This window comes from Cannabis sativa, chromosome 9 (genome assembly GCF_029168945.1).
Source record: "Cannabis sativa cultivar Pink pepper isolate KNU-18-1 chromosome 9, ASM2916894v1, whole genome shotgun sequence".
Classification (NCBI taxonomy): Eukaryota; Viridiplantae; Streptophyta; class Magnoliopsida; order Rosales; family Cannabaceae; genus Cannabis; species Cannabis sativa.
Window position 1 is genome coordinate 47,984,013 of NC_083609.1, and position 13,878 is coordinate 47,997,890.

The 13,878-nt window shown below is 33.2% G+C and overlaps 1 protein-coding gene across 1 annotated transcript; it reads left to right on the forward strand.

Moving 5' to 3' along the window:
- The first annotated feature begins 6,758 nt into the window (after positions 1-6,758).
- Positions 6,759-12,374, forward strand: LOC115722283 (uncharacterized). The gene is made up of 5 exons (XM_030651451.2): positions 6,759-7,757; positions 9,093-9,129; positions 9,909-10,145; positions 10,239-10,286; positions 11,741-12,374. The coding sequence occupies exons 1-5, from the start codon at positions 7,453-7,455 to the stop codon at positions 12,140-12,142; spliced, it is 1,029 nt and encodes a 342-aa protein (XP_030507311.1). The 5' UTR covers positions 6,759-7,452; the 3' UTR covers positions 12,143-12,374.
- Positions 12,375-13,878: the final 1,504 nt, after the last annotated feature.

Here is a 13,878-nt window from a genome sequence, read left to right on the forward strand (position 1 = left end):
ATAATCAATTATATATAATAATATGCTACTATGTTTTAATTAGATCATAAAAAATTAATAATTAATGATACTAAATCCAAATATGTATTCTATTTAATTTACACAAAACTATAATTTTTTTAACCACATATTTGAGAGTCAAATTTTTTCTTATTTTTTTTAATATTTTAATAAATTTATTATTAATAATAATAATAAAGATCTCTTAATCTTAAGTGCTTTCTTTATAAATTTTTCAATTTTAAATTTTTTCTTCTCTATAAAGTTTTAACAGTATCTCTTATTAATCTTGCTTCTATGGATATGACATTGTAGTGTTTAATTTTTTTGTTTTAACTTTTAATCTTTTCATCTATATTAGCACTTCATTATATTATTTATTTGTATAATTATGTATTGATTAAATCTATTGGACATAACAATGACGACGACTATAAGTGAAATACGGTGATGGCAACTTATAAGATACAATGATTGACAACAACTTTAAATAATTGAGATATAATATTGATTGCGAGAAAGGGTGTTTACTTAAATAATAATAATAATAATAATAATAATAATAATAATAATAATAATAATAATAATACTCTAATTTTTCTCTGTAGTATTCATATAAATTTTAAATTTTTTAATAAATAAAATAGAATTTTTTAAATTTTATTTTTAATAAATAATTCAATAGTATAATTTTAATATTATTATATATTAGATTAATTTTTTAAATTATTATTTATTAATTTCTTAAGTAATTTTTTTAATTATTATACTAAATAAAATTAAAATAGTTGGGCGAAGAATGACTATATTACCTAATTAAAATAATAAGAGTACAATATAAAAATATATTAAAAGATTATATTTTATGTAAGTAAAATCTTAAAAATCATAAAAGTTATTATTTTGTACAGCAGTATTTTTATAAACTTTTTTGTCAATTTTTTTTTTAAAAATTATGGTGTTTGATATGAACCATACGAAGATCGAGTTAGGTCTATATATGTTTTTTATTAAAATATGGGATGGGTGACTGATATGTAAAGGCAGCATTATCCGTAGCAATAATATAAATCTTCTATTATTATTATTATTATTATTATTATATAAACTCACTCAATTATTCATTGAAAAGAAAGCTCAAGTCCCACCTAGTCGTATGACTAAAACTTCAATTATAAGGAAGTTTGAGTGCTTTGAAAATGTTATTACTACGACAACATCATAAAGCAAAATAAGATCCTTTCCTTTCCTTTGGAGATACCTCATGTCTAAACTCTAAACTCTAAACCCTCCAACTTATAAGCACGTGAGTGTCACGTCTGAATGATTTGAATACATTTGGAGTCAGTCTTTACAAAATTGGATAATAAGTCTTTACTCTAATTTCCCTTGAAAGAAAACAAGATAAGATATTATTATGTAATGTGTGAATAAGAAGGTGTGACATTAGGGAAGAAAGTAGAAAAAAGAAAAATAGAAGATGGTGTTGTCTTTGGTTGATGCCCCACAGTTGCACTCACTCACTCTACTCTTCACCCAATTATAATTTTATTTTATTTGTTTTTTGTTTTGTTTTGGATTAAAATTCATTTCATAATTCTTTAAATTTTATTTATTTTTGATACTCAATAATTTTATAATTCGTATAGTAGGCCTCTTCCTATCCTATCCTATGACAAATTATTACTATTATCATACTTTACCATGTTCTGATGGACCCGCACCTATATATCTCTTTCAATGTATGGTCGGCCTATTATATATGGTTCAAACCATTATAGAGGTTTTTTTTTTCTATTTCTACTATTAGTGTCCTGTCCTCCATCAACTCTCTTTTTCCAAAACTATTACCTCAGACAATTATAATGAGTCTTTTAAAAACTTGTAATTCTAAGAAAAAAATAAAGAAAAATAATATTTAAATTGTTTAGGTCTTGGAAGTTGCTATATAATTAAAAAATCATTTGATGTAAATAATATTATTTAAGCATGCCCTAACTGAGAATATATTTTAGGGGTTGGGAGAAACACTCATTGTTATTTAATTAATGAAACTAACATAGTGCTATTAATTAGATATAAGTAGTCTAGCACAATGTAGATGTAGTATTTTATAATTAGTTAATGATGTTCTATCAAAATTATTATATTAAATTCTATGAAACTCAATATTAATTGCTCCACTAATACTAAGCACGAATAATGCATGGTACCTTTTAACATTTTTCATATGTGCCCTTGTGTGAGAAAAATAGTCAACGACCAATACACCTTAAAACATTAAATTTGAGCAACTACTAAACAATGAAGAACAATAAAATAAATACTACAATAAATTTTATAGTGATTCCCGAGTATATATATATATAACAAGAGAAAAAGATATATATATATATATATACACTCACAGCCTTAAGTGTGGAGTAGTGAGTATTACCATGACTTGAACAAAATATAATACATTTGTCTAAAAGCTTATTTCCCCTATTTCTAAGTACTAAGGGAACTCTCTATGAAATTGTTATACTAAAAATTCGGCTGGCACTTCAGAGGATGACACGTGTCAACCTGGGAGAGTACGAAGCAACAAATATAATGGTAATTATATTAAAGAATATTAAAATGGAATAACTCATTAAATGCAGAACCGATAGAGTATACCTATAACTCGTTGACTGTAAAGTCTTGAGTGAGACACAGATGTACAAACTATTAATTCACATATTGACGAGAAACTATTTCGTATATGAAGACACGATCATAAGGACGGCATCAGTAATGCAAAGCGAGGCACTAACCTCATTACGCATGAAGAGACATAGACGAGGCATGATGACTGTTAAAACACACTTAGCGTATAATATACATTATACAAATTAAGTATTAACAGTTGGATGAATCTAAACAACGAATAGAAAGGCATCCATCTTGCTATAGGAAGGCATACTCATGGTACTTTCTCTTATCAGCTTCAGACATCTTTCAATGAGATCCACTACTCCGTCGAGTCAGCTCTCTCAAATAGGAGCCGACATTCAAATGATGTTGACTCCTGAAGTTCACCTTGTCACCAAGAACTGCGATTGTCAGATGGAGCGTTATGTCTTCAATAGCTGAAACGACGGTATTTTTATTATCAAACCTCGGAAAGACATGGGAAAAGCTTTAGCTTACTGTCAAAGTTATTGTTGCGATCCCAGCGAGATAACTCTGCGAGATACACTTTGAAGCGTATTTAAATCCACGTCAATATTGACTCAATGAAGCGAATAAAACACAGCTGTGTGATTTTCAAATAATGACCGCATTTTTTTTTTCACGTGGGACGTAATCAAATCTCACAATTTCAGGGGATTATTATTGTTCGATATCAATCTTATTGTAATTAACTGCCCTCCTATTTAATTATAAATAGGGGTAGGGTACACTGAAAAATGGACGGAAAATCCTTTAGAGAAAGAGCCCCAGTTTTGTATCAGAAACCTAATAAAATAGACTCGTGGACTATGCAGAATTTTTAACTGCAAAACCACGTAAAACAACTTTGTGTTATTTCTTTTCCTTTTACTACTAATAGGGGTAACATACATGCAAGAAAGAGTTGACCATTGGGCCCCTTAGAAAGAATTGTGCATGTGCATTGCTGCAGCTGGGCGATAGGGGATCATTGCACATAGTGGACGCATGTTGCTAAAAAGTTCATCCTTTAGAAGTAGATGCCTGGAATAACCGTCTGGCGAAAAGGTATGTGAAGTGCACAGGACCATGTTCTGACACAGGGAACAAGATCTGATTCTTTGTCAGAAAAGGTATAACCATCGGTGGAAGATCCAGGTTGCATCCAAGATAGACGTTCGCGATACCCTTGGGCAGTCAGCATCCGCGATAGGCCCTTTGAGTATCTATCAAGGTATCAGTTAGGCAGACTTTGAGTTTGGGGCACTCCAGGTTTTGGAGTAGTAATATGTCTTCCATGTCCGAGAAGCGGGAGTAAAATGTGGTAGACATCCACTTATCTCTCAGTCTTGACTTGTTCCCGAATCAATGAAGCTTCTCCGTGGCTAGATTTTATTGGGGGATTTTAATCAGTGAGGTTATGAGATTATCTTTACCTTTTTTTCATGTCATGTGTCACCTGTTCAAAAATACGAATAACAATATATGTCTAAATTTTGAAGTGCCTATCTTATATATGATTCGGTCAGATGATTTATGTAAAGACCGCTTAGCTTTAATTTAGAAATTAGCAGACAATTAAGGTTTAATTATGAAACTTGTTTGTCAGCTTTGAATTATTTATTTACGATGATTTATTTGAATTCAGAATGTATTTTATGTGTCATATTTAGAATTTCATAATTTTGCATGTTTTGTGCCCGGCAATATTGTAACGCGGTGTTTGGCTGTTAGAATCACATCCTAGTATTTTTAGTATAGCGGGATAGTATAGTTAGGCATTAGGAATTTCAGGAATAGTAGAAATTTTAGAGTTGTCCAAAGTACCCCTAAGTAATCTTTTATGGTTTTTAGTGTGGGAGGAGCAAAATGGTCATTTTGCCAATTTTTTATTTGTCTTTTTGTGGGTTAAAATAAGGTTAATAATCTAATTTTTGATTAATTTTTAAATATGATATTTTAATAAAATAAAACTTTTTTCTTTATCATTTAATTTTATAAAATATCAAATTATCAAAAAATCACATTTTTCTCTCTCAAACTCTCTCTCTTTTTCGAATCCTCCAAGAACCAGCTAGGGTTCTATTTTCCTTCATGAAATCTTGAGTTTTCTAGAAAGATCATAGTGTATTCAAGCCAAGGTAAGCTCCTAGCAACTTCCTTTTTAGTTTTCTTGAATTTCAAGTTATGGATTTATGCATGTTTTGAGATTTTTGCTACTGTTATTGCTGTTGGTGTTTAAGTTGTGTTTCTGAAGTTAGATTATGTTCAAATATGTTGAATTGGACTGGTTTTATGGGCTGTTATTAGGTTTGAGCAAGCTTTGAGTTTTAGAACTCAAGCTTGGCTCTTTAATGGTAATTTTTGATTCTGAGCTTGGGTAGTTGTTTTAGTTTATGTCTATTGGGGTATAATATGCAGGTTTGGAAGGTTTGGTAAAGTTTGGAATCGATTTGGTTAGGTTTTGGAATTTTTTGGGTTTCTAGTATAAACTAGCTAACCGGTTTTACAGGACCTGTAAAATCGATTATCCAGATTTGCTACTACGTTCCCCAAAAAATTTGTATTGTCAATTCGTGCTAGTTTTAGATTTTTGGTTGGCTAACTCCCTGCTAATTTAGGGTATTGCCATGTTAAGTTTCAGTAGATAGGTTTTTGGTTTAAAACCTAAGTCTCCGGTTGTGATTTAGCATGTCACTTATCTATGTTGTTATCGATGTGATTTAGGAGCCTGTAATTTTCTTCCACTCAGGTTGGCCGGCACACCTGAATTCGAAATTAAGGTAAGATTAGTATAACGTCATGCATATGTTATTACATGTTTAACATACATGTTGTTTATGCCTGTTAGAATACATTGATAGCGGTAATAATATACGTAGATTTGTATTGATTACTGATAAATGTATGTTGGCTGAAATACTGATCGATGCTGTCACATCAATATGGCTAGAGTATGACTAGCATATTGAGTATAGGTTGACATTATGGTCGATAGTATTGTCGTATGAACGTTCTAGACTCAGTACCGTGTGGGACACAGGGATAAGGTTATGGTCGGGTGTATGGGCGCCTAATTATAATCCGGGATATTATTATGTTCTATGTGATGCTTTTCTTGCTGAGTCTGTCGACTCACAGTGCTATTTCCATGTGTAGGTAAGGGCAAGGCTAAAGCTGAGGAGCCGTGAGAGTGAGCAGATGAAGATTGTACATGTCGGGGCGGTTAGGCCTAGAACGTACGATCTTTGGGACATCAAGACTTTTGCTGTATAGTCGCTAGGCGACAAAACTTTTGTATATGAATATCAAACTTTTGAAAATGTATTTTGTAAACGGGATCCCGAGATTTTATAAATATACTACTTTATGTTTCTAATTAAATAAGTAAATTTTAATTAATCACGTTTTCATTAATCTCGTTGATTAGCAACAAGCTGCACTGTACGTTAAAAATCACGCTAACATGGCTAAGTTAGTTAGGGTGTTACAATTTAAGTGCTAAAATGCGGTTCAAGAGAATAAAATACCTCAATTCTAAAGATTTTAAGTTAAAAAATCATCCCTAAATCAAAGTGAGATTTTGTCCGTAAATAATCCAAAAACGATCCAATAAACGCGACTTGAGCTTTAAAAATAACACTAGATCACAATCAATGGTCAAGATCATCCCATCATGAATGTTCCATAATTTTTTTTTTAATATTTTATTATATTTTAATGGAACTCTTTGATCATCTAATTCTCTTGTATTCTCGTGGGCAACAAAAACTCGAAATATGCTTAATTTTATTACTATTACGATATAAGAAGTGAATTACTATAAATTACGGTATCTCTCTTGTTTACTATTTTTTTTTTTAATTTTTTTTACTAATTTAGCGAGACGATATTAAATAATTTTGAGCATCTATAAATAATACACAATATAATAGTAGCAACTAACTCTTAAACAAAATTTTATCCGACCATATTCCTACAAAAATAATTGCGTGTGTATTTTCTAATTAATTATACTAAATCCAAAATCATTAATTTCCTTCCAACTTTAAAATCTGTGAGTAATGGCCCTAGTGCAATCCTTAATAACAAACTTCATTAAAACACACCTAAAAGATTCTAGTCAACACAAATCACCTGAAGCAAGATAAGAATAGATATGGCAGTTAAATTGTTGGTAATTTTTTTAAAAAATATTATTGTAACGAATTTGATATTATGAATCTTTTTCTTGACAAAAAAAATACATAAATGTTGTTTGTCCATTATTATTTTCTTAAAATAAATAAATAAATAAATAAAATCCCACATCCCGCAGCCCACGTGGTGGCAATGTAGAGAAATAGCATCCAACAGAGTAGAAATAGGCAGCAAATCATATAAAGTCGCCGTCGTCAGGGAATACTAAAAATCTTCTCTCTCCTCCTTCAACGTTGAATTGAATCAGACCGTGAGTGATGTGATTCCTCCTTCTTATCCTTCACTCAATTTTGACTTTCTCCACGCGCCTCCACCTCTTCTCCACGCGACACCACTTCTCTCTTCTTCTAAACTTTTGTCTTCTTTCTCTCCACTTTCCCTCTTTTTTAGCTCCCTTTCCCCCACTTTCTCTTTCTTTATTTTCCTGAAATCCAAACAAAATTCTCTCTCCTACTTTCTCTCTCTCTTAGGATTTCGGATCTAAAAGAGGGGGAGAGGAGAGAACAAGAGGAAGTTGGGAGTGTCGTGGTGGGGGCTGAGGGCCTTTATGAGTTCAGAGCTTCTGATGAGAAGAAGATGGGCGGAGTCACATCGTCAATCGCCGCCAAATTCGCTTTCTTCCCGCCGAACCCGCCCTCTTACACGGTGATCGCCGAGGATTCCGCCGGTGACAAGCTTTACATTCCCGAAGTTGCCAGGAGGGATGACGTGGACGTTCTCAAGCTCAAGACCCGTAGAGGGAATGAAATCGTGGCCGTTCATGTCAAGCACCCGAGGGCTTCGTCTACTTTGCTCTATTCTCATGGAAATGCCGCTGACCTGGGCCAGATGTTTGAGCTCTTCGTCGAATTGAGTGCTCGGCTTCGCGTTAACCTTATGGGGTGAGTGCTCCTTTCCAAACTTGATGTGTCAAGGTATTTGAGTTCCAGTCATACTACTTTTACTAAAATATATATATTTTTTGCTTCTGGGTTTTGAGTAGTTTTCATCTGCAAGGTAGTTGCTATAACCTTTTGGAGTTTGTGTATATTAAATGTACTGGTTGAGAGTATTTTAGCACTGTTCTTTTTAATTGCAAGGATCTGTGGAAATCTGTGGTGATTTAAGCTATAAGCAGAAAAATTGTTTCTTTCTTTAGTTTTTAGACTATAATGGATTTAGCATCAGGATCTCCCATTAGAGACAATTGAAGCTTTAGTTCTTTATGTGAAGTGTACAGTGAGTGGTGGCCACTGGTCAATTCTCTTTTCTGAGAAAGGAAGATGGGTGGAGAGTATCAAGATGGTGAAAGGTGATCGGTACTAAATTCGTCTGAAAGCCAATTAGCATGTGTTAATAACTTAGATGGCTTGGAATTCAGTACGTGAGGGATTTCAAAAAGGAGAACTGAATGCGTCGTGTCAGGTACCATTAACAGCTCTGTGCTGAACAAAATGTCGTTTGAAAAACTTTCCATGAGCATAGAAGTACATGTGAGATTGCTGCCACGAAATGACTAAATTGTTCCATCAAAACTGTTAAGGGGTACTATGAGATGGCACGTACCTCTATGTAGCAGAGGATAGGGTTCTATGATAGGTTACTAAAAGACATATTTACATGTCAGTTATGTCTATGATAGATCACAAGAATGCATAAGGAATGTGGGTTGCAAATTGCATACTAATTATTGATTTTAAGCTTTTATATATTGTTCCATCACTTCACTGGCCAAAGTCCATTCTTCATTCTGTTTCTGACTGAAGGACATTTTCTTGGTGAATTTCTTGGAGATAAATGACCAATTTGGGGTTTAAGGAATTCCACCACTGTGAGGTTTGGGCTAGACATACATTGTTCAATGAACAGAATTAAGTTGGGGCTAGGTTGGTCTAGTTTGACTCATATATGCTTCTCTCTTTGGTGCTTAGAGGCTTTTATTACCGAATAAAGGTGAACTTTATTTATGATAGTCTTATGTTAATGACGCTACCACATTCTTAACACTTGGTGCAATTGCCTCGTCAAACCTTTATTTTTTCTTTTTATAGAAGATTGCTCATTTAAAGGTGCTCGTCCTATGAGTACTCTTTTGTATCTAGTCAACTCTTAGACTGAATGGTATCTCGTGGCTGGAACGTAATTATATTCTGTGTTGTACCGTCTGCTTTCAAACAATTTACCATATTCATTTAGTTGGATCAATTTCATTGTCTTCGTTAACATGGTGTTTGCAGGTATGACTACTCTGGCTATGGACAATCAACTGGAAAGGTTAGATGCCTTATCTTCTAAATTCTAGTTTGCTAACATTGAGAAGCTCATAACTAAAGAATTTCTTTTTATCATCTTCATCCTGGCAATATATTTCAATTTTTAACACATTCTTGTAGTTCAATCTTTCAACATTACAATCTAAGTGCCACATGGGATAGGTGCTCAAAAACCTGATTTAATGTTTATTATTATGTTACTGTTTTCCTCAAAAATATAAATAAACAAATAAAATAAACAACAATAACAACAACAACAACAACAACAAAATTCTCATCTGTTCCAAAGTTTGGGAATGTTGGGTGTGATTAGGGTTCTTTGGATTATGATCAAACGTTAGAAATAGGGCAGGCATATCATGCTCACAGCAATAATAGAGCAGTGGTTTCACCATCATCATACCACTTTTAACTTGAAATAATTTGGTCGTACACTTTTGTATGGGAAATGTATTGACATATGCAAATTAAACTTTGCATTTTTTTTTAGTTGTCATTGAAGATAATCAATTTGTTCCATTGGATGTTTCAAAAAGCTGAAACTTGTGTTGTTGGAGTCTGTTACACTGAATGCCACATTTACATGGATTTTATGTACTGGAACGTTCTTGCTTATCAAATCAAGAATATGCATATTTTCTTGTCCTTTTTGTGTGTGATGCATTTTAGTTAACTTATCTGAGGCTTGCCAAAGAACTTGTGTTCAATTTTGATGCATTGACGGCTTGTTCGTTTGACATTTACTCAATATGTTGTAATCATCCTGTCTTTTTGAAACAGCCAACGGAATATAACACCTATGCAGACATTGATGCAGCTTATAAATGCCTCAAGGAGAAGTATGGAGTTAAAGATGAACAATTGATACTATATGGTCAATCTGTTGGTAGTGGTCCCACAGTTGATCTTGCATCACGAATACCAACCTTGAGAGGTGTGGTTTTACATAGCCCTATCTTGTCAGGGCTGAGGGTGCTGTACCCTGTTAAGCGGACCTACTGGTTTGATATTTACAAGGTAAGGTGTTTTAAGGCTTTTTGGTTTTTATATCTTTCATTTGTGTGCAAGCTTTTTATTTATTTCTTTATTTTCTTTTTGTCCTTCCCTCAGAATATTGACAAAATTGGTATGGTGAACTGCCCTGTTCTGGTCATACATGTAAGTATCATTTTCTGTCACATTTATGTGTATATATATACTACCAGATGTATGCGTGCCATAGGCACACAACCCATCTTTATTGTTCTAAAGAAAATATTTCCTACTTATTATTGTTTTTCATGTAAATTATTAATTTTTTTCTTAAAATATTATATTTTCCCATATGCATATATATTATTATGATTTATTTGCTATAATCTATTTATTAATTTATTTATAAAAAATATAAAATTATAAAAATGGAGTAACATTATAAAATGATAGGAAAAATTATTTATTATAACACACATTAATTAATTATATCAAAAATTAAACTAAGTCATAAAATAGAGGAAAGAAAACAAAAAATCAGAATGTACAAGAGTGGAGGAAAATAATAATTGAAAAAATTATTTAGTATAATTTATTAATTAATTAATCAAAAATAAAACAAAATCATAAAATAGAGGAAAAGACAAAAAAATAAAAATGTATTAAGAGTGGAGGAAAAGACAAGCAATTTTAACTTGTGATTTCCATTCTTCTATTGATTCTGTAGATGAGCATTAATGTCCTATCATTCTCTCTCTTCCCTTAAGTGCTTGTGCATAATTTGAGCTTAAAGTTGTCCTATGGGTGGAAAGTACTTCATTGTCTTTGGTGTGAGATCCCTGTAAACTTTAACGTCACTTGCTAACTTAGTTCGTGTGTGTTTGGTAGGACGAAAGAGAAAAAACTATAAAAAGAGAGGTATAAAACAAGAGAGAATGGGGAGATGGGCCTTAGTGCTCTTCTCTTGTTGTGTTTAGTGTGGAAAGGAGAGAAAACGAGAATTGTGTTACTCGTTTGGTATGAGAGAAAAATTTAAGAAAGTTTATTTATGGATTGACTACCCTACCTTCTGAAGTGGACATTTTTCTCTTACTAGATCTTCTTGACTTTGGAGATATTGAAATTTGGTTAAAATTATGGATTCAATATCCAACATTGCCTAATCCCTACCAAACAATGAAATCAGATGCTTTTAATTTCTAGATAATGGGCTGTGACAGGTAGCGTTGGAATTGACATGATTTATTAAATAAACAACCTGAACGGCCGATACACCTGAGATAGTTAGATCTATGTGAAGTACAAATCTCATTTCAATAATAAATGTTTTTGAGGTTCAAACTGTCTAAAAGTTAAAATGAAATGAAAAAACTCATGAAGCTTTGAAGGAAAGTGGTTCTCCCATGTTTTGGTACATTGAACAGATAATTATTCAGTAGCTCAAGATGATCAATGTACCCCACCTGAAATAATATAGAGCTGTAATTGATTTAAATTTGTCTGGCTCTTTCTAAAGCTGTCTTCGGTTGATGCAAGTCAAACTTCAGTAGTTTCTTTGGTTCTGCTGTGTTCTTAATTTTTCTTGTCAATAAATATATTTTTTGAAATGAGGATAAACATTTGTTTTGTTGCGTGTCCAGGGGACATCAGATGAAGTTGTGGATTTGTCCCATGGGAAGAACCTTTGGGAGCTATGTAATGAAAAATATGAACCGCTCTGGATTAGTGGAGGTGGGCACTGCAATCTTGAACTATACCCAGAATTCATAAAACATCTAAAGAAATTTGTACAGACGCTTGGCAAATCAAAACCGAGTGCAAGTAGTTCGAAGAAAAATGGTGTAGAATCTGAGAGTCAGAAAAAACCATCTGAAGCTGGAGGTTCGGACACACTTGAGTTGGCTACGGAGCTTCCAGAAATTTCTAGAAACAGTTTAGATAGTCGACTTGATAAGTCTAAAAAACCAATCAAGCCCGAAAAATCTAGGATGAGTACTGACCGTGTTGACAGGTTCAGGAGAAGAAAGGGTTTAGTGTGGTGATTTGTTATGACAGACAGAGCATTTACAATAATTCATGCACTTGTTAAAAAAAGGTAATTATTTACTTTTCAGTTTCACCTCCTTATTTAATGATGTATCAATTCTAAAGCGAATAGATATCATCTCGAACGAGTTACTTTAACATAAGGCTGTCTTCATTTATGTATATTATAAAACTGAGTGAAATCTCACACGCATGCATCTCAATTTGGACACGTAGGCCGTTTTCATATCTTCTTCTTTTCTTATTCTTTTTTCGGCTAGAAAAGTGAATATTGCGTTGATCAATTCGTTTGAGGAATGCAGATAGTCGTTATCTTCAATCTTTGTATGTGTGCCAGCTACAAATACAAATGTCAAAGGAAGATGGTAAGTAATACTTTAATTTACACCATTTATAAAGTTGAGTGGAAGTTTTCGTGTTATGGTACTGGTAAGCTACGATAGATATGAAGATGATTGCTTGCGTCTTCCCAGTCCTACTTTCATACAAATTTAAGGATCATAACATTAAAGAAATTAAGTTATTTTTTAGGTTTGTGGAGGCTATATAAAACTGAAAATGTATTGGAACCGTCACAAATTTCAAAATTATGGTTTATATTTCACATTTGAAATGATTTTTTTGTTTTCAAAATTAACTTAATAGCGTCTGTTGGAGATGAAAATGGGTGATATATTGTTTTTTTTTCTTTTTGAGGAAAATACTTGTTATTATTAAACAAACATTGATTCGTTTACAATAACAGAGTAAATAGGTGAAGGGATAACCTCCAACCAAGAACAAGTCTCATCTACCCCTAATGCAAACTTAGCAAGACCACGAGCCGCTTCATTTGCAGAACGTTTAACATGTGAAACATTTACATTAGGGAAAAAGGATAAAAGACTAATAACATCAACCATTAAATCTGAAAAAGATGAATTTGGATTGAAGGGAGTTGTCAATTCATTTGTCACCATGAGTGCATCTGTCTCAACTTGTATAACCGATATATGTTGTTGAATGGCCCAATTGAGACCGTGGAAGAGTGCTTTGGCTTCCATTTCATGGGATTTGAAGTTACCTACAATTGGCATTGACATAGCAGCCACAACGTGTCTATTAGAATCTCTAATAACAGCCCCCACACCAATTGTATTCGGTGAGGAATTGACAGCCGCATCTACATTCAATTTAAGGCCGCCTGGAGCTGGAGGAGACCACGGTTGAGATAGAGCAGGATTTGCACGGTGCTAGTGCAAAGCTGCTGGTGCAGAAGTAGAAACAACCTGTAAATGTTGCTGATGTGCCGCTGTTGGTGCAGAAGTAGCTGAAGCAGGAGGCTGATGTTGAGCAGCTCGAATATTCTAGATGAAATCAGAGGCAAAAGTGGCTAAATTCTGAGTTGTTCGTGCTTTTGAACCATGAAACACTTTGTTTCGTTCCGTCCAAATGGCCCACAATGTACAAAAAATTTGTTCCATCTCCAATTTTGTGTATGTTGTTGAAAGATGTAACAAGTAATCTCCACTACGCATCGATGTACATGCGTTCCAATTGAACATAAAGTTTTGATCTCTCCAAACAACCTTGGCATATTTACAACTAAAAAGAGCATGTCCCGTTGATTCCCAAGCTTGTCTACAGAGGGAGCAACTCCAATCGGTAATGATCTTCCTTCGAACAAGTGAAGTAGCCACTGGTAAAGCGTCTCGAATGACTCACCAAGCGAAGATCTTGACTTTTTGTGGGA

What these genes read in the sequence shown, in the direction of transcription:
- LOC115722283 (XM_030651451.2), top strand. Translation starts at nt 7,453, where the DNA reads ATGGGCGGAGTCACATCGTCAATCGCCGCCAAATTCGCTTTCTTCCCG. An exon ending in CTTCGCGTTAACCTTATGGG is followed by an intron (nt 7,758 to 9,092) that starts GTGAGTGCTCCT and finishes TGGTGTTTGCAG; the next exon opens with GTATGACTACTCTGGCTATG. An exon ending in ACTGGTTTGATATTTACAAG is followed by an intron (nt 10,146 to 10,238) that starts GTAAGGTGTTTT and finishes TCCTTCCCTCAG; the next exon opens with AATATTGACAAAATTGGTAT.